Here is a 24,187-nt window from a genome sequence, read left to right as displayed (position 1 = left end):
TAAGGTTTCTAGTAGAAAATGTTAGAAAAATAGTTGTAGAAACATTAAAGGTTTCTAGAAGAAAACTTTTCTAAGTTCACTGATTTCCAGTTAATACTAGTTCAAAACACACACACACTTCTAGATATATTCTGATAATTACAAATTTTTATTCCAAGGAAAAGGAAAAGGAAAAGTCCTAACATCGTCTAGGCAGGAAAAAAAGAAGTTATCTACTTTGAAATAAAAACCGAATTGGTCTCAGACTTCTTTTCTACAGCATGAAATCTCAGAAGACCATCAGAGCTTTGCTAGCCCATCTGGAGCCTTATGTGGATTAGAAAATGGCAGTCCTTCTTTGGAGTTCCTTCATTTTCTTCTTGAAAAAGTATCCCAGTATGTGGATTTTGTTATATCACAAGACACTCCTATGTGCTGGAAAGTTGCTTTACTAAACATACATACCTGCGATGTCTATGATGGGAATGGCACTTTCCAGTGCACACAACCTTACAGTGACCCTGAAGATGGTGGAGAACGTAAGGTTGCCTTCCCGAGAATTCTGTGCCTGCCAAGCTGCCATTCACGTGTGAGGACTTTGGAAAATAGGGTCCTTCCTCAGAAAGCCATTCAAAGATGCACACTGGCTGAGCAAAACTTTAACGCAAATCAAGAATTCAAATATGTGTAAACCATAGTAGGAAAGGACTGGTGGTAAATAGTGAAGCCAATTAAATATGTAAAGAAATATGGACCAAATATGCTCATAGGTATGTAATTACAAATTAATTATAACAGCCAAAACATATTCTCAATAATAAATTTATTTAACAAAATGGTATAACAAGAGTCAAGGTCTATAACCCCAGATTAATTTAAAACAATTTAAGGTCACAATGATTTAAACTGGTTCTAGCATAAGAATCAATAGTATAGACTAGACTAGAAACCTCTGAAAGAAAATCTAGAGTATATATGTAAAGATGCTAAGATAAAATAAAGAACTAAAAAACAGGGTATTGGGAAAATTGGTTCAATATTTAGAAATTATTTTAAATTGAGATTCCCTTACCCTATCACATATTCAAATAAAATTAAAAATGAATCAAGACTTAAGTTAAATCAGGGGCGGCCGGATGGCTCAATTGATTAGAGTGCGAGCTCTGAACAACAGGGTTGCGGGTTCGGTTCCCATATGGACCGGTGAGTTGTGCCCCCCATGACTAGATTGAAGACAGAGCCACCGCTGTGCTGCCGGAGGGGTGGCCGGATGGCTCAGTTGGTTGGAGTGTGAGCTCTCAACAACAAGGTTGCCGGTTCAATTCCTGCATAGGATGGTGGGCTACGCCCCCTGCAACTAGATAGAAAATCGGCGACTAGACTTGGAGCTGAGCTGCGCCCTCCACAACTAGATTGAAGGACAATGACTTGACTTGGAGCTGATGGGCCCTGTAAAAACGCACCGTTCTCCAATATTCCCCAGTAAAAAAAAGTTAAATCACTAAAATATCAAGGTGGCTAAGTAAAGACTTTGAGCACAAAAGTAGTGGACATAATAACAAAGGCATGCATCAATAAATTTGACTACATAATAATAAGTCATATTGGACAACAATAGTAACAAAACCACCCTAAATAATTGAATGACCACAACAATCTGGGGAAAATAATTGTAACAAAATTTGGCAACAAGTTCACATTAATGAATCAGTAAGAAAATTATTAACCTTAGTAGAGCTTATTTCACTTACCAATTGATAGAAAACTTCTGATCTCATTGACATCTAAAGGTGTTTTTTTTAATAATTGTATTTAGTGTTGACAATAGCTGTAGAGTGGGTTCTCATATACTGCTGAAGGGAACTGTGAAATAATGTATTTTGGGATATCGGTTTGATAGTAGTAGGAGCCTTTACTGTTTATACCCTTTGACCAGTTTATATCACTTACAGAATTTACTTTACAGAAATAAAGATGCAGATATTGAAGCATGTTCATTGATAGACTGGTTAAATAACCATCCATTATAAATGGTGGTTTTAAAAATTATTTAGTAACAGGTCAAAATGTTCCTTACACAATATCAAGTGAAATAAAAGCAGTATGCAACACAATATATCATATTTCAATTCCAATTTGAAAACAATTTCCTGGAAGAAAATATACCAAAATGTTAACAAGGATTACATAAATAGTTTTTCATTTCTTCTTTATATTCCTTTTATACTCATCCTTTTTATACCCTTTATATTCTATTTTCTATGAAGAGTTTGAGTATTTTCATAAGCAGTTTGAATAAAAGTGAAATGTTAAATTCTTTCCAGTATCTTCTGACCTTAATTACATGTGGTTTCCACCAAACATGGAATTGATTTTATATGTAGAAAACTTCCATCTATTTAGCTTCAGTCTTTAGGTAAATATGTAAACCATACTGAGTGAGTAAGCATGTGTGCATGCGTGTGCGTTTGGGGGAGAAAGGATTTCCATGGTATTGGTGAAAGGATAAATAAAATAATAAACATTTCATTTTATTTCACCCCCTTTCAGGCAACTGTTTTATACAGTGAATTCTATTTATGAGATGCTAAGAAGAAAAATAAACTAATAATGATTTCTTTCTTCAAGATACTGTAAATGTACTAATTGTAAATTAAAATTTGTAGTCAGATCAGTGGACAGTTTTGAACCAAGCAGGGCCTTTTGTAAAATCAGACAAAGTTTTAACACTTAGGATGCAATTAAAAAAATGTATGTGAGACTCTGAGTTTAGAGTGCAATATAGAATGAAATACTGCCTGGAACAACTCTCAGCTGAGATGTGAGCAGTCTTATTCTCAACATATCATGATGCCCCTTTCTTTGTGCTGTGAGCAGAGTTTCCTGATAGGGTTTGTTTGCCTTATGCCATACGTAGGTTGCTAGATAGAGCCTTTTGAAAAGGAGTAGGGTCAGAAAACAGTATCAGTGTATTGAGAGGGAGTAGCATGCCTAGAAGAGTTACCTGGTACTACTGTGTTTCCCTGAAAATAAGACCTAGCCAGACAATCCGCTCTAATGCATCTTTTGGAGCAAAAATTAATATAAGACCCAGTCTTACAGTAAAATAAGACCGGATCTTAAATAATATAATGTAATGTAATGTAATATAATATAACCAGGTCTTACATTAACTGATTGTCCAGCTAGGTCTGATTTTCGGGAAGCACGGTATGTGTACTAATATCCTAGCTGATCATCCCCCGCATCACTGTGACTTTGCAATTATTCCTTCTTAATAATGAAACAGTTAAAATATCAGAAAGAACCTGGAAGGCTGAGTTTCTTTAAGTCAGAAGGTCCCTTAATATACAAATACGTTGTATCCCAAAAGCTGTCTGTACTCTACAATTCTGTTCCTCCATTCAAAATAAAAAATGTAATATACCCTTAAGAATCTCCTCAGTAGCCTATAGCACTTTGAGATCATTTTCCCCCTATAACACAAATGTGAAAGACGGTATAATATTTTCTTTTTTCAACGGGCAAATGAGAAACAGAAAGGGTTTGATTTGCAGACATCATTATGACTCAGGATTTATCGTTCAGCATAATGATTAAAAGGGTCCCTTTTTTCTTCTTTTCCCCCTACTTTCATGATTCCCCTTGCTTTTGTAAGGAACTTGGGAGGAAAGCACATATTTTTAATGTTGATGATTTGTACCCTGTTCGTTATTGCCTGGTGTTGTGTCCATTTTTAAAGTCTGTTTTGATTCAGGGACAATGTTTTATTAAAAGACTTGATCCTACAGATTTGAAAGTGTACTCAGAGTAAAACAGAGCAGGCCTGAGTCATTCAGAAGACCTTTCTATATGACATTTTGGCTTTGAAGAATATATTACCAAAAGCATTTTTATTCCTTTTATAGACCAGAATTAGACATGAATTATTTCGCCTAGTGGTGCTTAGTTCTTAGTGTTTCCATTTCCTTTCCAGCCTTTATTTTCTTCTCTTCCAACCAAAAAAAATTTGCGGTATTTCAGTTTAAAGTAGGGTTCTGCTCACAAACTACTTGTTAGTCCAGGAGAGCTAAATGAGAGCGGGAGGCGGTGGTGATTGGTATTTGGTGACAAATGTTTATCCTGCTCTGGGTTTAAACGACTATCCATGGGGAAGAGCTGGTGAACAACTAGATAGGTTTGTTAGGAAAAGGTAAGTGAAAGGAGGAGTCTTGGAAGAGGCATTGTGTTACATTGATGCTCTGTTGTCATTCATCCTTGTGCTTTTGTGTAGGCTCAAGCCATTGACAGTGTTTTGGTTCATCCGAGTTCTATCACCATCTCTGCTCTTTGCCCTTCACCTGCTCTCCCTTCTCCTTTTCCTTCCCTGACAATGTCACAGGGTGGTAAAAAAGAGAATTTTGGAACCAAGAAATGAGGGACTGGGGAGGAGGTGGATCTGTTTTTTATTCTTTGGGTTCTTGCTATTCTGTCCCAGAATATACCCCCAAACAATTGAGATTCCCAGTTTGAAAAACATGGGAGAATGACTTTCCCTCTGCCTTTTTTCCTTTGCAGGAAACACATGAAATTGTGGCAATCAAGAAATTCAAGGACAGTGAAGGTATATGTATATTTTTTCTGTATATACTTATATTTCGTTTTTTGTGACTAGAATGTGGAAGAGATAGTATCTAGCTGATTAGACTATTCCTGAGATTATAAAGCCTCAATTTCAGAAAGTGAATATAGCTTATTTATTATCATGCTTTGTTTTGAAGCTATTAGTTTCTTCTTTGTGAATCGTTTAAAATCTCATTAGAAAATTTATCTTGTATTTTAAGGTACAGTCAGCATTGGAAATCTTGCTTCATATGCTGAATACAGGCTTGCTATTTATACTGTTTCTAAATATTATTAAAACGAGAAAACTAATTTGAAGTACTTGTGTGGATTCACACAAGTAACGAGGGCTGTGTGAAAGGCTTCGCTATTGAGTACTGTGATCTCTGGTTCCTGGTCAGTTAAAAATACAGGGATAAGTGGTATGCAGACAATATCCAGGGAGTGAGTTTATATTTAGAATAAGTCTTTGAGAGGATAAAAGCTTTTCAAGGAGAAATACTATACTTGGGGGCCTTGGTCACATGTCCAGACCATTTCAAATGGAGTATGAAAATTACCCTATGCTGGGCAAGAAAGTTTAAAATAAAGCATTTTTTTAAAGTACTGTACAAAACAAGGTTAATGTACCCCCCCAAAAATGAAGCCTTTCTGTAGTTCATAAGGTTTTAAATCTGGACTGTTGGCCATCTAAAGATGGCCAAGTTGAAAAACTGACCATGAAGACACATGTGGCCTTTAAGAAGGTCGAGGTATGGGGTGGCCGCGTGGCTCAGTTGGTTAGAACGTGAGCTCTGAACAACAGGGTTGCTGGTTCGATTCCCACATGGGCCGGTGAGCTGCACCCTCCACAACTAGATTGAAGACAATAAGCTGCTGCTGAACTCCCAGAGGGGCGGCCGGATGGCTCAGTTGGTTAGTGCACGAGCTCTCACCAACAAGGTTGCCGGTTCAGTTCTGAACATGGGATGGTGGGCTGCGTCCCTTGCAACTAAGAATGAAAATGTGACTGGACTTGGAGCTGAGCTGCGCCCTCCACAATCAGATTGAAGGACAACAACTAGGAGCTGATGGGCCCTGGAGAAACACACTGTTCCCCAATAGTCCCCAATAAAATTTAAAAAAGAAAAAAAGAAGTTTGAGGCATTTTTCCCTTTTTTTTTTTTTTGACAGAGACCCACAGTAGAAATATGTTTTACATCCTAATCCAGTATCTATATACATAATGTCCTACATATATATATATATATAACTGAAGCAAAAGTGTCACAAAATTATTTTACTAATGTGAGGTTCTCCATTTTCTGTTCTTTCCTGCTCGTATAAATCCATATAAATGCCTGTTGTGGCATCAAACACATTGATTTCTCCACTAATGAATCACAACCTGCCATTTGGAAAATAGTGCTCCCAGGGAAAGAGGCGCCAGCGTAGCACCCACCTTCATATCTAATTAAGAGTAGTCTGACAGTAGCAGGCGTAGTACCTTCATTAGCACGCCCTGACTAAGGCACCAGCCTCTGTATTTGTGAACAGTTTCATTACTTTTACCTTAGAGACTTAGCAAACGTTAAATACCCGCAAGGGCTCACTAACATCCGGTCCTGGGACATGGAGTCAGTAGTATTTGATGTAACCCGACTGATGTGCTGGTTATTTGGAGCACACGCACATCAGCCAGGACCTTTAGCAGCCATTGTCTCGGCAGCCTCAAAGAGAAGGAAATAAAAAATGACTTTGACTTGTTCTAAAGAAAAGAAAGAGAGAGAGAGAGAGAGAGAGAGAGAGAGAGAGAGAGAGAGAGAGAGAGAGAGAGAGAAAGAAGAAACTGCTTCAAATGATGAACCTGTAGTCTAACAGGAAGCAATAGGCCCAGGCCCACCTACTGTGAAACCACTGGAAATGAGTTCTTTGAGCAGTGGCTTTGGGCTAACCACAGGTAGCCAAGAGACCAATGGTGATCTACTAAAAAGAGTGATTGCAACAGTAGATCAAAGCATAACCTTCACATGCGTGTAAAGACTTCTGACTATGCATTCATCTTGTAAAGCACATTGTCAAGCATCAGTTACCACCAAAAATAATTGTCATCAAATTTTTGCAAAGCAGTACAATGTAGGACATGGATGCCATTGGTTTTTTAAAAATCTAAGTACCATATTCTTTACAGTCTATCCTGCACACCAATTCTTATCTTCAATTAAATGACATATTTGTACCTGTGTTACACCTTCAGAGTGGCAATCAATAGTGCATCTGTTGAAATTCATTGAATACTGAATGAGGTGCTTTAAGAGCCATGAAGGTAAATCAGGTGCGGACACTTTCAAGAAGCTTATAACCTGCTAGTAGAATTAAAACCTGTAAATAAATAGCAGTAAAACAGAGTAGAAAGCAATCAGTGTCTGAATGAATTTGTGTAATTTTGAGGCGTGAGAGATTGTTTCTAGCTGTGGTATCCCAGGAATGTATGAATAGTGTAGACATTATAGGAAACATTTGATCAGCCCTTATTTCACCGAGCTGACAAAACATGAATCCAACTCTACCCTTCTCTCTCCTGGACCATTATCAGTTACCATACCTCAGGCGTGCAACCTTATCGCCCACCCACCTTGCAAATGGACACCTTTGTAGTTACACCTATACATACTTCTAGAGGGACACTTCCTAAACATTTCTGTGGTAGAATCTGAAGATATATCCAATTATTCATAACTTTTTAGTTCATTCCTATTTTAAACAATTTCCCACTGTTTCTAGTTCTCCCTGGAACATCTCATAGTCTCTTTTCGGTCTTTACCCTTTTCCTCCTGCCCGAATAGTGTCTTGCTTAGTGGAAAGTAAGGGAACATGTGTGATGAGCATCCCGTTTGCAGTATGAAGTGTACGTAGGTAGTCTAGTACAGGTGAGGCTGCTCGTTCAACCCCTATGTAAACCACTTCATTCTGAATATTTATCATCTTGTATTTCAGTCAGACCAATTATAACAAAACATAGTTTGATAATATCCTTATTGTCATATGGCTCTTATTAATCTCTTTTATTAGTTACTCTGAAAATATTCTTTTGCTTTTATGATAGTTACTTTTCTAAATCCAGTGTTTAAAAATACTTGTGAAGATGATGAAATAATCTTGTAAGAACATTTTTAAACTATAGTAGGATCTTCTGAACTTGGTCTGACCCACATTCAAGCTAATCAAGTATTCTCACGCTGATGATATCAAGGAGTATTTTATGAGCGTATATATTACCTTCTGTTAGCTTTGAAAGATTATGATTGTGTCCTAGTTTCTTATTAAATATATATGTATTCACAAATTTGTATAAAATGTTTTTGAAACTATATTTTAACGTAGACCACTAGTTAGTTTAAGAGGTCCTTATTATTCCAGGACAATAGAGCATTACTTAAAATGGGAACCAAAATTTCATGGTAAATAAAAGGTTAGATTGAGACTTTAAGTTGAGAAAGTGGAACTAAAATTACAAAAGAAAAAAACAGGTTATCTTATAGGTAATACAATTTAGGTTATAATAGCAACTATGTGCTATTTCTTGAAAGAAAGAACCAAGTGTTGTCTTTGGGGGGAGGAGCAATTTTTCCAGTAAAATTGTAGACTAGGTCAGTGAACGGCTTTTACAATAAAAAGCGGATCATTAAAAAATACACAAAAGACTTTGTCAGTTTTCTCTTCATTTTTGTATATTCTCGTCTTTCTGTCTTCATTCTTGTCGGTGTTTTATTCTAATATAATTCTATCAGATCATTTAACAGTGTCTTTGCCTGTGATTTTCCCTGAAAGACTTTGACACACTGGTAGGGATAAAAACTCCTGCTAAAAGGGAGGGGTGTTTGAGTGATGGCATGTTTATCTGAGGTCGCTTTATTAGTTAATATTTTCTTGTTTTGATAACTTTTGCTTCTTTACACATCATCGTAAATGTGGAGACTTACATAATGAATTCATAATGATACCTGCATGATAGTATTATAAATTTGTCTATTAGTATAAGTTCCCACAGAGAAACATTAGCTAATAAACACCTAACTAACCAGAAGTCTCCATAGAATTTTCTGAGAAGAGAAAAATGACCACAGACCAAGAAGACACTAAAAGTTATTTAGTTAAAAGGTACTTTTCAGATTCCATATAATGATAAATTTAGCCTAATTCTTCTACCCTTCCTAAAACCCTGGTCTTGTACAATGAGATTTGATGTTCAGATGATAATCTTTTTTCACTCTCGGATCGTCATTCTCTCATACACACATACAAGTGTCTGCCGCCCTCAACTTGTTAAATAATCCAAGAGCACTGAGCTACACTAGATAGCTTTGGACCAGCAAAAATTTAAAACATTGTCTGGTCAGCCTTTACTTGAGGAGATCCTGAGGTCTAGAATTTATCTTCCACATACGTTTGGATCTTCTGATGTGACAACACCTTTTGCTTCTTTGGACTTTTCAGTCTTTCTCTGAATGTACAGGTGATGGGGCCTCAGCGTATAGCAAGGAGACTGTCAGAGAGCTGTGCAGCAGTCTTCCGTTAAGATGGAGTTGACGTTGTGTCTCTGCTTTTACTTCAAATAAAATTGCTTGCATTCATTTCCTGCTGCTTATGTTTTCTGGAGATAAATATTTTTCTCTTGGAATGGACATATTTATTCTTCTGAATCATGAGAAAATGTTTAAGATCATCCATTCTTTCCTCCAGTTTATTTCATCTTTATTTTTACTCCAACACTAGAAAGCTCTATCCTGATCTCTGGATCAAGGGAACTCTGGTCTCTTATTTTGTATAATGGTACAAAACAAGAGTTCATAATCGTTGGTCCTTAAACTTCAGAACTTGATTTCTCTGTAAGAGAGGCCTTGAAACTAATGTTCCAACCCTTGGTTAGACAGAGAATTCAATTAAGTAAACTTGAGCGTTCTGACTAGTCATGATTTCACCCCACTTGCTTCTAATGTCTAAAATAGATCTCTTTCGAACTTCAGGGATTCTTCTAGGATTTCGTGAACATATTGTACCTTTCATGATTAATAAATTTCCATTGTGCTTTACCCGGTTTTCATCTCTGAAGATTTAAGTGTTCTCGTCTCTTACGGTGTACATGGCAACAGCACTGTTCAAACCCTCCAGGCCGTGTTAATTGCCCTCCTGTTGATGTCCCTTCTTCAGTCAGGGCAACCAGACTCAAACTTAGTACCCGTTTGGTTTTATGCAAGGATGGGTTGACTTTTATTCCCCTCTAGCGTACCTGTTTAAAGTTCCATTTTGGGGGGCCTCTTTGGCTATACAAGAACGTTAGGGTTGTGATTTCATAAAATAGGTTACAGCTATTTCTGGATTTCTTTTTCAAGCCCACAGTTCTTTAAAAATAGAGTTACAATAGAGTTTCAGCTCATCTTTAGATTTTCCTCTTTTCATCACTTATCTTTACATGTCTTTGGCTCCTGTGATCTCCCTTTTTAAAAATTATTTTCTTTTACTTTAGTGACTCTCCCTTCTTGATTTTTACGTATGTTAACTTGCCTTGCTGGCAAGCTTAGAAATAAGTTTATTTTCATATGATTTCACTTATGCGGGATAAAAAACTGGAGGCAACAAACGAGCAAGACAAACAAAAACTCATAGATACAAACAACAGTTTAGTGGTTACCAGAGGATAAGGGGGGAGATGAGGGTAAAGGGTGTCAAATATGTGGTGATAAAAGGAAAACTGACTCTGGGTGGTGAACACACAATGTGAGATATAGATGATGTATTACAGAATTGTACACTTAAAACCTATATAATTTTATTAACCAATGTCACCTCAATAGATTTAATTTTTAAAATGGGGGGGGAGGCATAGGTTTATTTTTTTGTGTGTTTTTTATTTAATGTTCTTTTCCCCCCTGTTATTTAGTCACCACTCAGTAGAATTTATATAACTTTGCCAGAGTTGCTGCCTTTTCTAAGCTTAACACCCTCGGTGGTAACTGATGACAGGTCCATCCGCATGCACATCAGCAGGAATTGCATGGAAGTACCAGCTCCTAGAGCTGGAAGGACCTTCAGCATCATCTACCGCATTTCCCCAAAAATAAGACTTAACTGGAAAATAAGCCCTGGCATGCTTTTTCAGATTAACATCCCCTGAACATAAACCCTAATGCGTCTTTTAGAGCACAACTTAATAGAAGACCCGGTCTTATTTTCGGGGAAACACGGTAGTAGGACCCCAACCCCAATTTATAGCTGAGGAACCCAAGGCCAACGCTGCACAGCTAGTCTGTGGTTCCCTGAGACTAGGCTGCAGACCCAGGGTCTTCCGTGAGTTTGCTTCCGTCCATAGCATGCTGCTTTGCCGCTCAGCTGAGCAGTAGCAGAGAGTAGACCTGAACCTGGACGGTCTGACTCACCCTGCAAGGCACCATGTCACCTGCATCCCTGTGTGCTACTCAGTGTGACATTCCCTTCACTCACCCTGAGAAAGCTATTCTTTCTAGACTTGGTTTTTCTGTTTGTAACCTGGAGGAGCCTGGCCTCCATAAGGAGTTCACGGGGTTCTGTCAGCTAGAAAAGGCAGGGATTTCTGTGCTCGCTTCCAGGGGCTTTGCTGCCACCTTGAAAAAAACTGCGTCACTGAAGTGTGCTGCTGCTTTCCGAACCTCTGAGGAGAGAAGCGTGTGTAAATGGAATGTGCGTTTCTTTTCCCCATCATCTGATCGTTTAGAGCCCCAATTTTCATAAAGCGCAGGGAATCTTAAAAGTACTCAGATGAACACAAATGATAGGCTATCCCCAGGAGTGAAGCGTATGCATTTTGCTTACACTTAGGGAATTAATAACTCCATTTATTGCAATCTTAGTGTCAAAGTGCTTACCTCAACTTTTAATACCTATTGATTGATATAAGTTAGAGAAGCCTTCATTCCCTAAAAAAGATAGAGTGCTTAAAGGAGGTGGTTTGGAGTCCACATGCTAAGTGATTTTCTGAGCTTCTTTTTTGAAGATTCCTTTCTCTTCTGTCTATAACCATTCTTAAGTAGAGTCAGTATAGATTTGAATGATGTACAGGTAACAAAGTAGCAAAATTCAGTGAGGTTTAGGCTCACAATCAATGAGATTTTAATGAAGAGAAATCATAGATTATTAGATTTGGAAAAGGCCATAGGATTTTTTAGAGTATGTGTGTGATGGGGTGCCCATTATTTATTTTATGAATGAAAAGTTAAGTGGCTTGCCCAAAGTCACATCTCAGTTAGTCAGTTAAAAGCATACAAAATGTAGGCTTCACATTACTGCTGCCCATGTCTTATGGGAAAGAGAGCAAGCCACCTATGAGCAAAGATTTCCTCATGGCACCAGTGAAAACATTCCTGTGGGAAGTGTTTACTGAGCCCCTCTTTGTGCCGGGTCCTAAGTGATTGGGGGTATATGGTTGAACAGAAGAACTTAGACCTGTCCTCCTAGAACTGTTGGTTTAGCAGTGTTGGTCACACAGATGGTAAACCAGTAAGCAAACAGATACATAAGATGGTGAGAAGGTCTGTGAAAGAAACGTTGGGAGTACTGTGATGAGGAATAATGGGGACGGAGGCCTGCTTTGGTTTAAGCTCGTGAAGAGTGACATTTAAACTGAAACCCGAAGGAGCCAACCCTGTAGTAGAATGAGAGTTCTGGGCAGAGGGAACAAGTTCAGAGGCCCTAAGGTTGAAAAATAAAATTGGGGGCTATTTTAGGAACTAAAAGACTGACATGAGGGAAGAAGCGAGGGGCATGAGATAGGGATGGAAAAGCAGGCAGGGATCAGGTCATGAGAAAGCAATATATTTATCACTTGCTGAATCGCTTCCCGGTTAGAAGATCACTTGCTTCTTATTGATGCGTGTGACCTTCTATGTCTTAGAGATAGGTGGAGTTTAGTTTGAATATCCCGATCTTGAGGGTAACTCAGATGGGATAGCAGAGAAGAAGGTCAGTCTTCCTAAGACTCAAGTTTGAAGTGTTCCCTCGGCTTCAGCAGTTCTAACAGTCACAAAACATCCCTTCTCTGGCGCAGCCCCAACTTGCAGAACAGCTGGCCTTCTGTCCCCGCTTCCCCAATCCTCTAAGCCACTTTGGGAAGTCCCCTGATGACATCACACATGTTCCCCCTACTTTCAGGTGGCCCCTACTTGTGTCATGCTCTTTTCCCCTGATGCAGGCTGGGCTGGTTCACGGCCTAAGCCACTGTTGACCCATCGCTGGGTCTTGCCTTCCTTCTGATAGGCAGTGTTTCTCTCTGCTTTTTCCTAAGCTGAGCTCCAGCCTTCTCCAGCAGTTTACTGAAGTAAGGAGAAGATTTCACTTGTGTACCAAAGGCTGCTCACTGCTACAAAGCCCCTGCTCTTGTTAGTCTCCTTTCTTTAAATTCAATTTGGCAGTTGGGATAGAAAATCATTTGAGAAGTACTCCTGGCACTGCACTGAGAATCTCGCCTCCTCCTTTGGTCTCATTCAGGCCTTTTCCTCCTGCGTATCTTGCTTAGGAAGTATGTCTTCCTAGAAGGCACCTTAATATTTCTTACCCCTAGCCCCAAACTCCATTTTCCTCCTCCCCAGACATGCCTGAACCTGAGGGTCGCGCAGCTTAGACTCTCAAGCTAGGATTCTGACCCTTGCCCGAAACCATGAGGCCAGATGTGTTTCAGAATCCATAACTTTTGGACTTTAGAATGGAAATAGGGCGCTTTACTTGAGCACCCTGTAATCAGGTACTGTTTCTAAAGCACAGCATATGAATATTCATACTAAGTGGGATGCAGGAAGCCTGTAAGTGGGCTCAAGTTCAGGTTTTGCCTTTGAAGAGATTTACCATAAAACTTAGAAAAAGTGTTCAGTTTTTAGACTTATTTTTGGATTCTTGGAATTGCAGATGAGGGATTATGAACCTGTATCCTTATTTATCCATATGTAAACATGGTAGTTAGAATTCCCCGCCTAAATCATAAAGCCTCATTTAAAATGAAGTGTTACCTTCCGTGCTCCCCCTGTTAATTAGTCCATTAGCGTTAATGTGATTTCTGTCCTTCCTCCATATCTGGGGGGGTTCTCATGAGTGACGTTGATGATATGGGAGGGTATGTTGGTTCAGCATAAGTTCTCCACCCCAGCACAGCTGCACCATCTGGGATGGACAGACGGACATGCCACAGGACGACAGCAGGAACCTGCAGCAGCTGCTGTTCAGAGAGAAGATCAGACACTCCTAGAATTAATGCCCTGCAACTTGACTGTGAGCTGCATTGTGGCTACCTGGCACGTGACCTCTGCTCTCAGAGGTGACTGTGCAGCCAGAGGAATCAAATGCTCTTTTAAGCCAAAGTTTCAGGCCAAACTTAAAAAATCAACTGCTGTAGGCGCTGCAGAGAACCTCCTCTGCACACTGATATTGGTTCCCTCCTTTTTACCTTTTTAAAGTCCTTCGTCAGAATGTAGTGTTAGAGTGCTAACATGACAGTGGATTCCCATGTCGTATCTGGAAGTCTATTTTGCACATATACTTTGCAATAAGGAGTGTAAGAAACTTCAAGCAGAAAATTAGGTTTGTGCTGGTCAAGTAAGCCTTTCTTTAAGTGTCTTGTTTTTGATCCTTTCCACAAGAAAAAGTGATATTTAATATGCCATCCTTGGACTGCTTATGCAGAAGTACTCAAAGTGCAAAGTGAAATTAGTATTTTCGGTAGTCTTAGAATTTTTTGAACAGCAGTTTGAAAGCTTTAATTTTATTCTATTCGCCATTGCTTATATTCTAGAAAATGAAGAAGTCAAAGAAACGACTTTACGAGAGCTTAAAATGCTTCGTACTCTGAAACAGGAAAACATTGTGGAGCTAAAAGAAGCCTTTCGTCGGAGGGGGAAATTGTACTTGGTGTTTGAGTATGTTGAAAAAGTAAGTCACTAATTGATGTTTTGAAGATTTGCCTGATTCTCTTATTTAGGGCTGTTTTGACGCTCATCAAGGAAGTATTATTTATTATCTAGTGTGACTTGTCGATGTACTCATCCTCTGAGGCCTTTAAAAATGAAAGTACAACCCATGATCATTGGAGCAGTCCTGATATATATTGAAAGATTTTGTACAATTTAACTGTACAGACATAATCTTAAGTTTAAACAGTGTATTGATTGGGCTTCTGAAATCTTACAATGTGTATTCAACAAGTAATGTTTAGATCTGGTCTATTTTAATTAAACCCAAGCAAGACCTCTGAGGGAGGGACAAATAAGTTGGAACTGGTGGTGCAGGGTGGTAGAGGTATGTGTAAGGTACTCGCAAGCATAGCATGGCGTCCGGATCAGACCTAGGGTGGAGAGTGAGTGGGCTCACGAAGTAGCCTTATGTTAATTGCCAGTGTTTTGGCTTTATCTGAGGGAAGGTGTGCCAGGAGGCGCAAGGTAAGGCTTGTGGTAGTGAGACCACAAGTAAGAAACTGGAAGCACGACAGAAAAGAAGAAAGGCACACAGTGTTCTAATTCTCTGCGTACTTGCTTTAGTGTATTTTTTTAAAAAATTGTTAACTATTAATGACAGTTTTAATGATGTGACCTGAAGATAAATGTACACTACAGTAATCAGTATTGTGCACCTATGATTCCTTGGCTTGCAGCTGACCTTCATCAGTGGGTTATCGTCAAGAACTTAAACCAGTGCCTTAACAAGAGTAAACTGGAGCCAGACGGACCTCTTAGAGGTTTCCTTCACCAGTAAAGAGGTGGCTCCTGCTGATTTCCTTTGTTACTATCTAAAGAAGATTTAGACTGGAGAGGTTTGTGTTTGCTTTAGGTCAATTCCCAGGTGATTTCTATGTCATAAATGACAGTATCACCACCACCATCATGATCATGAGATGGAAAGCAAGTGTTGCCAAGACTACTGACCAGTAATGTGGCTTTTGAATTAATTCAGCCTTTACAGATTCTTTTTCTATTTAAAAAATATATACAGTAATTTCATTACAAGCAAAAGTTGAAAAATATTACAAGGCTCTTTATTGTTTTAAACACTGTTTGTGTTTTTCCAAAATCTGTTTGAAGGTTTCTTTTTCTGCGTCAATTTATGTATTTCCCTAAGAGATCTTCCCCACCAAAATGAAACTGAAATTTGCTATTTTTTAAAAAAGTTATAAAAGGATTGCTGTAAAATCAGATGCTCTCTATATTATTTTCAGTTGTCAGAAACGATCATGACATTTGTAGCTTTCACTGCCAAATAATAAAATTCTGACAGATCTATTTCAGTTTATCCTTTTTCTTTCTGATCTGCTCATGGTGATTGTTCACAATTGGTAACAATTTAGTAGGAGCAAATGGAGAAATTGGAGAAATCACCTGTGTGGATCAGACAATCTGTCATGTCTGAGATCTCTCTGCTGGTATGTGGCAGAGCTGCTACCAGGTTTCCCCGAAAATAAGACCTACCTTAAAAATGAGCCCCAGTTAAGATCGTCAGCCAGATGGATGCATTTAGTACGTTAGATGTCCCAGAAGAACACATGACTGTATTTGAATAAATGTAGATTGCTGTACATGAAAAAGTAAGACATCCCCTGAAAATATGCCCTAACTCGTCTTTTGGAGCAAAAATTAACATAAGACTGGTCTTATTTTCGGGGAAACACGGTACCAGCCCTCCAGTCTTCTGACCTCCGGGCCTGGGATTCTTGCCCTGGCCCTGTGGGTTTTCAGTGGAAGGTGACCATCACACCCTCCCATCAGTGGCAGTGCCTAATGATTGACGATGAGTCTCAAAAAGAGAAGGAGAAAGAAGTTCTTAAAGGATAGGGGGTTGTAACAGAGACGCAGGATCACAGAAGCTCAAACAAAATAGAAGTTTCTTTCTCACAAACAAATATTCAGGAAGGCAGTACAGGGCTGGTAGTAACTGCTCCACAGCCATAGGAGACCCAGGTTGCTTCTGCCTTTTGCTCCATCACCCCTGAAATGTGGCCCTTGTCTTCAAGGGCATAATAGAGCTCCAGCCACCATATCCCATTGGCCAAGGCTTAGTTGCATGGCCACACTTGCTGCAAGGCAGAGCGGAAATGTACTCTTCATTCTGGCCATCTATGCATCCATTTACAAATTGTGTTACTGTGGAGAAGAGAAGAATGGATATCGGGATAGTCCTCTCTGCCACTGGGGGAGTTAGAGTTGAATACGAAATGACACACAATTTACTTTCTCTGTTACAAAGCCCTCTTATTTCCCCTGGGCATTTGGGACCTCCGATGCACTTGTTAATTGAAAAAGGCAATTCAAGTGGATAATCATTAAAAAATGGTGCATACATACTTTCAACATTTTATATTAACTTAAAACATATCGATATATGTTTACCATTCTTCAGAGGTAGAGTCAAGGCCTTTTGAGTAGCGTTCTGATGGGTCTTTCTTGCATACATCATACTCATAATGCATCAACTATGATATCCTGTGTCAGCTTTTTAAACGTGAAGCAAAAGCTTAAAAGCATTGCAAAGCAATCTCAGTGCAGAATCCTGAGTGCCGCCACCACCTGTCCTTGCCAGTGATTTTATGGTTGCTGCACTCATATTTGACTAGACAGCAGTATGTTTGGTGACTTTTGTTTATTAAGTCTTTCCAAAGTCTTTCCAACTTAACTTTCTTATTAACAGCAACTCTCTTTCTTTAAAACATTATTTCATTGGTTTATATGATATTATAAATATGTATGGGAGTGCTGTGCACAAACAACTGACTACTTATATGTATACAACTTGACTTGTGGGAACAAAATTGTGAAGTTGTATGAGAGTACCAGTTTTCTGACTTTTTGGTCTCAGGACTTCTTTACACTTCTTAACATTACTGGGAACCCTAAGAGCTTTTTTATTAATATGGGTTTTATCTGTTAATATTTTTCCTATTGGAAGTCAAAACTGAGCAATGTAAAAATATTTACTAAGTCATTTAACAATAACGATAATAAATCCGTATGTATTAGCATAAATATATTGGTGTGTCAGTCATTCTTTTAAGTAAAAACTGGTGTTCCACAAGAAAAGTGGCTAGGTTAGTTTGCAACTCAAATGCCCAAGTGCTTTTCCTCAAGACAACCGCCATGCTTTGGTGTGCGGCAGAAACAAGTGCTTTATGTGTATTCCTCATTTTAACATGTAGATTCCTAAAATGACGTGTACTCAACAATTGATATTTAATAAAAGTAATTTTACTGCTTCATCAGAGACATCCTTACCTAAAACTGGTTTGTTTTTGTTTTACCTGCAAAGTTGTGGCATTGAAAAATCCAGTGCCTTGAATCATGCTAAGGTGCCACCAATTTACCCATTGTTGCTTTGTGCCATCAGTGTAAATGCCAACACAGTGAAAAAGGCTGAGTGTTATTATGACTTCATGGGCCCTCTGCAGTGTCGGAGAACCGCCTCCAGAGAGCCACAAATCACACTTTGAGAACTGCTGTCCTTCGTGGTCGTCTACAAACAATAAACTCTAATTGTGCTAATAAACTTAGTCTTGTGCTTTACAGAGGGAATGGAGAATGTTTGGTTAATGTTTGGTTAATTCAGTGAGACTGGTTAAGTGGCGTTTCTACGTAACAAAAAAGTTGCATGAATTGTAGAATGCTCTCTGACTCCAGACAAAAATCCAGACTAAGATTTTTGAATACTGATTTGTTTGGAGTCTTGTGAATTTTTATTTCAACAGTATTTTCTAGCCTGTTTTAATTTTTGTACTGATTGTATTGATTACTGCTAATCTTTGGGAGCTTTTTTTTAAAGAATATTTTCTAGGTCTCCCAGGAATGTTTTCAAGGCTTGATTTTATTGCAAAGTTATATTAAAGGTGCACAATGCACTGTGTTACTATGACTGTTTCCCCCTCCTTTATACATTACAGTGTCTTATCTTTGCTTTGGATTGCTTTTCCTTTGAAAAATGCTAAAATGATGCCTGAAAGGTTTTAGGGAGAATGAGAAGTACACAGGGTTATTATTTGGGACAGCACTGGGGAGTAGTAAAAATGGAATTTCTTTTAAAGGGGAACCTTGATTTAATACAATATCCTGCTTCAGCATGAAAAAGGTTATAGATGGAGAAGAAAACAATTAAAAAATACAAGCTGTGTATTGGATAATTATCATCCAAGATGCTTTTATAAATTGTTAATACATGATGTGTGGGCCTACCTTATTTTGGAGATTAATTGCTCCCTGTTTAATTTTTAGAATATGCTTGAATTGCTGGAAGAAATGCCAAATGGAGTTCCACCTGAAAAAGTAAAAAGTTATATCTATCAGCTAATCAAAGCTATTCATTGGTGCCATAAGAATGATATTGTTCATAGAGGTAAGTATGGAATCTTTGAAATGGAAACTATTAAAGCAGCAAATAAAGTTAATAAAATATTTCACATGTTACTGTCATAAGAATAGTTCCACAGGTACTGACATTCCATTTAAATTAAATACATCTTGAAAATACAGGGTATGAAACACTGTTGGCCTTCCAGGTCCCCTTTTGTATCACCAAAAGGATGGACAGCAAATTTATTGGGATGTTATTGTACAACCTCTGTGTTTATATAACCGTATCTACCCTTAACTGCAGAAACACCTAGTGATATAAAGAACTCAACCAATGCAGGCTTGGACGCTTACTTGGATGGGGGTTGGGAGCCCTCTCCATTGCCTTCTGGCCCTGCAGGTAGAGCGGGTAATGTGAAACAAACGCACAAGCTCGCTTTGGATATGCTCCCGAAGTGACTGAGTCCCCATTGACAGTCATTGCTCATTCCCTTGGAGACCAAGATCTCCAGCCCATACCTTCACCTTCTGATTTAACCTCCCTGGTGCTGAAAAGTGTCCATTGTTGCAGGTTGCAGGCATGATGAACGTGGCATAAAGGCTGTGATTATATTTCCGTAAACTCTTTTATTTTGACCTTTCTTGCCATGAGTTGGATAGTTTATGGCAATAAGAGGGAAATGACTTTCTCAGCACCATCTTTAGCTCTACACCATTTATCTTCTTCTGATAATCTCTCTTGCATTCCAGAGTTTTACAGGAATGAGACACAAATTGATACAATAATGAAGCTAAAAGATGTTTATCAGAAAATGTCGCTATATCCACTTCTTGTCTTTGAATTGTCAAATAAATGAATATTACATTTTAATTTACCTATACAAACACACAAATAGGTCACCTTAAAAAAGAGTCTTACTTTAAGAATAGCTTAGATGTATTGTGAAGAATGCCAACTCCTAATATTTCTAGAAAGAGACTAGAAATATTTTATGAACTCGAGAAAGAGTTTGTTTTTCTAGCATTTGACTTTCATAGCAGTGACCTTACCAAGGATGGCATGGGTACATCACCAAGTCCGCTGGACATCTAGTGTGTGTGGTAAAATAACAATCTGTCCTACGGGTTGAGGATATTAATAAGGAAGTGATTTAGCTGCATTTCCATAGTGAATTTGGTTAAGTGGACAGTGAATCAATGTTTGTGAATTAGCCATAGAAACCATGATTCTGAAATCTACAGATTTCACTCCGACCTCTTCCCTTTCTCTGCTTTCACCTCTACCATGTGATACAGATGATGGGTACTCTAAAAACAGAATTGTGAGATGCCTCCCAAGGGAGAAGTAAACTGTACTTTGTGTACTTCTACTCCTCAACTCCTGCCACATCTTCAAAAGATCCACGGAAAAAATGAGAGATCTTATCTTGACTCGTTGAGTATAGCTTCAGCATTAGACAATTATAATTGTGAACCACACAGAAAAGTTAAAGAGATACAAATGTAGATACAGAAATAGCACAGAAACTGATAACAGTAAATGTATCTTACATGTATTTTTCCTCCAGTATATATAATGTTAGCTGCTCACTCTCATGTGTGTTTTTAAGGTATCTTGTGGGGGTAAGCATTTTATATTCTATCTCCAAAAATTTGTATTATTAGTATTTTATAAACTAAAAATGGTTCCTTGAAATGTGGTGGTCTAGATTCAATCATTCTTAAATTCCTCTCAGAGATGCAATTAATGCCTTTAAGATTTAAAGGAGAAAAAATATATTTTTGAAATTGTGGTTTGCATGTTGCTCAAAAAGAAATTAATTGAAACTTTATGTACCAGCATAAAATATATTACTCTGTTTTTCGCTGCCACAGGTTTCTATTCAAATCACTCTGGATATTTCTAGTTAGGTGCTATTATAGTAATCTAATGGTGTCAATCAGCAGCATATGGGACATTTTTTAATAATTGTTTTTTAATCTTGATACTCCAGATATAAAGCCAGAAAATCTCTTAATCAGCCACAATGATGTTTTGAAACTGTGTGACTTTGGTAAGTTAAAAAGAAATTGAGCCCTTTCTAAGTACAGTAATCCCCCCTTATCCACAGTTTCTCTTTGCATGGTTTCAGTTACCTATGATCAGCCGAAGTCTGAAAATATTAAATAGAAAATTCCAGAAATAATCCAGAAGTGTTAAACTGTGTGTCGTTCTGAATAGTGTGATGCAATCTCATGCCTTCTGCTCTGTTGCACCAGGGTGAGAATCACTTAGTATCTGTCTCAGTTATCAGATCACCTCTCGCGGTACCCCAGCACTAGTGTTCAAGGAACCCTTATTTTTACTTAATGCCCCAACACGCAAGAGAAGCTGTCAAATTCTTCTTTTAAGTGAAAAGATGTGTATGTATAGGAAAAACCATCACACATAAAGGGTTTGGTGCTATCTGTGATTTCAGGCATCCACTTGGGGGGGGTGGGGGCGGTGTGGTTCTTGGAATATATCCCCAAGCGGGGTCTACTACACAGAGTTGTATTCTTTATGTTTTGACTTAAAGTAGCACAGGAACATTCTATTGGGTCATGTGTTGGAAAATTGGTTGTTGGAAGAGTACTACTCTCTTTGCTCTACATAGTCTACTACTTTTTCTGTTTTCTACATTGTCTACTCTTTAAAAATTCATCATGCAGTATTTATTTAATGAGAAGTCAAAGCAAATATATGCATGGGCATATATTCATATGCACAACAATGAGCCCAGAAAAAGAATTTTATAGGAAATACCACTGTGGCCTTCTGTTTTGAATAGGATAAAAACTATTTTAAATATTTTGAAAGGTTTCTAGAAATTGTTTTAGACATAATCATAAATACTGAAAGTTTGCCTATGTAAACACACATGTATATGGTGTATATGCAAAAGTTATGTATCTGTAAGGTCAAAAGACGTTTTTAGAACAATTCCATTTATTCTCTTTAAATAAATGTTCAATAAATGAGATTAGTAATTGATGTATAATATTTCAGCTCCTGGTTGAATGTATAAAGAAGTTTTTGAGTTGTTTTTTTTTCAGTAGAAAATTGTGTATTATTTCCCACATATAAAACTACATTAAGCACTATTAAGCATTTGAATTAAAATAATTCAGGAAAGTTTTAAAACTATAGGGTGTTTAAGTCATGAGTCATTTTTTTAAAATTATACATTTGTCTAGTCCATATGCTGAAAAATGACTTTTTTAAAATGTCATTTTTTTCTGATATTCAAATATAATCATAAATATGATATAAACCTCCACATGTAAATGAGAATACATTTCCTTTCATAAACAGAAGTTTGATTAGTGCTTAGTAGATGGAGGGCACAAGTAAGAAATGGAAGCATTCCAAGAATTCACTTTAGAATGACCGATTTTGTCCAGTGTAGCAACTGAAAGCATGTGGAGTTATTTTCTCTCAGTGTTTCTAAAGAATTTGAATATAATGAACCTGCTTGCTTGAGGAAAAATGTTTTACAGGACTTAATTTTCTTCATACTTTATGATAAGGAGTATTGCAAAGAAGTGTCCTATGTCCTAAACATCTTAAGAGGCGCTTAGGAGAATTTAAAAAAATAACACTGTATTTCAAAGATTTTGATCTTGGCATTTTTAGAGTTTCCTTAGCACTATGATTTTGGGAAGTAATATCTATTTTCAACTTCCTATCCATAATTGTGATTACCACCAAGTACTGAGACTTTGTGCACCTCACAGACCCTTTGTTTAGCATATATCCGTGAACTATGAGTCAGTGATCTGCTTAAGCTCCAAAGTTACCGAAATTTGTAAAATTATATATAAAAGATGCCTGTAGAATAGTTACTAATTAGGAAAAGAGTATCCCTGGTCTAGCATCATTTAAAGAAACGAGCATTGTAAATGGTCAGGAAGTTTCGCTTGGTACCACAAGTTGCATTCTGTGCCCTGGGCATCCCCAATGAGGACTTCCTAATTGCTTTCACTCCCAGGGCATGTATTACCCTTGTTTAGCTTGAAGAACCCCATTTTAAAATATGACTATTTCTTCAAAATATGTCTTACAAAGAAGTATTGATTTACTGAAGTTAGGGTTTTGGTTTTTGCTGTGGTTGGTTTTGTTTTTTACTGTTCCATTTTAAGAAGCACTATTTTCCACTTTTCAAAACTGACATACACCTTTATTTTTACACCTAAGTTTCACTTTCTGGTTCTGTATTCACAGTGAAGCCTTATTGCTTTCGGTGAGTTAGATGGGTAATTAATTTACCTGCTGGTTTATTTTGTGACCTTAAAACCTTTCGAAGGGGTTTTGGGGGAAAATACTAAGAGTGAATAAGGTCATTAAGATACCTCTAATATGCTTGTCAGTTACGTTAGGGGATGAAAATAATTTTGGCCTGCTTTGTTTCTATCATTGCCAATCTTTAGTTGTTTATATAAGGGTGGAACTGATCAGCTACAATCCTACATAGCAGAATATATTGACTGTCTGCAATACGTTAGTTTAGCTTTGACTTCTGGCTCTTGTGAGATTTCATTTTGTTCCTAAGATATGCATTTATTAAGATTAAAAAATATGCTCTGAATGCTTATAAAAGCATGTGATGGTTTCGAAAACGTGGATTTCTTTAGCATAGGGGGAGACTGGTTTTTTAGTGAATACATGTTTTATTGACACATGAACAATAGACTGACCTTTTAAAATAACAAGGAAACTATTAATAAACAGCCCATCAATACCAGTCATTATGTTCTTTTGATACTCCTTTAAAATATTGCTAGCACCCACATATTTTGACAACATGAAATTATTATTTCTTTTTCAAAGTTATACCTTGGGGCTTTGCTGTCTTTCAGGTTTCGCTCGGAATCTATCAGAAGGCAATAATGCTAATTATACAGAGTACGTGGCCACCAGGTGGTATCGGTCCCCAGAACTCTTACTTGGGTGAGTTACCTTCCTCAAATAGAATGACCAGTGCATATCTGCTCATCCTGTATCATTAGCTCTGGGATCATCTATGGAAGATAAGAACTTCAGTTAAATGGCCAGTTACCTATTCCAGTGTAACAAGGCACCCAAAAACTTAATAGCATGAAACAAGCACCATTTTGTTTGCTCATGATTCTGGGTGCCAGTGATTTGAGTTCAGCTGGATGGTTCTGCTGGGCTCAACTGTAGTCGCTCATGTAGCTGCAGTCAGTCTGCGGGTCATCTGGAAGCTGGTTGGTGTATGGGGCCTCAGCTAGGACAGACCATC

General features: G+C 37.9%; 1 protein-coding gene across 2 annotated transcripts in view; it reads left to right on the top strand.

Annotated features, from left to right (window-relative positions):
* The window catches only part of CDKL5 (cyclin dependent kinase like 5), a 159,963-nt gene that overhangs the window by 93,799 nt on the left and 41,977 nt on the right, over window positions 1-24,187 (top strand). For both annotated transcript variants that reach the window (XM_081041887.1, XM_081041886.1), the window contains exons 4-8: window positions 4,537-4,582; window positions 14,375-14,511; window positions 18,828-18,948; window positions 20,900-20,959; window positions 23,784-23,874. In XM_081041887.1, coding sequence (XP_080898013.1) covers window positions 4,537-4,582; window positions 14,375-14,511; window positions 18,828-18,948; window positions 20,900-20,959; window positions 23,784-23,874 — 455 coding nt within the window. The remainder of the gene's footprint in view (window positions 1-4,536; window positions 4,583-14,374; window positions 14,512-18,827; window positions 18,949-20,899; window positions 20,960-23,783; window positions 23,875-24,187) is intronic.

Source organism: Rhinolophus hipposideros (assembly GCF_964194185.1).
Source record: "Rhinolophus hipposideros genome assembly, chromosome: X".
Taxonomy (NCBI): domain Eukaryota; kingdom Metazoa; phylum Chordata; class Mammalia; order Chiroptera; family Rhinolophidae; genus Rhinolophus; species Rhinolophus hipposideros.
Note: the sequence above shows the minus strand (reverse complement) of the source record. Positions and strands in the feature narration are given on the sequence as shown.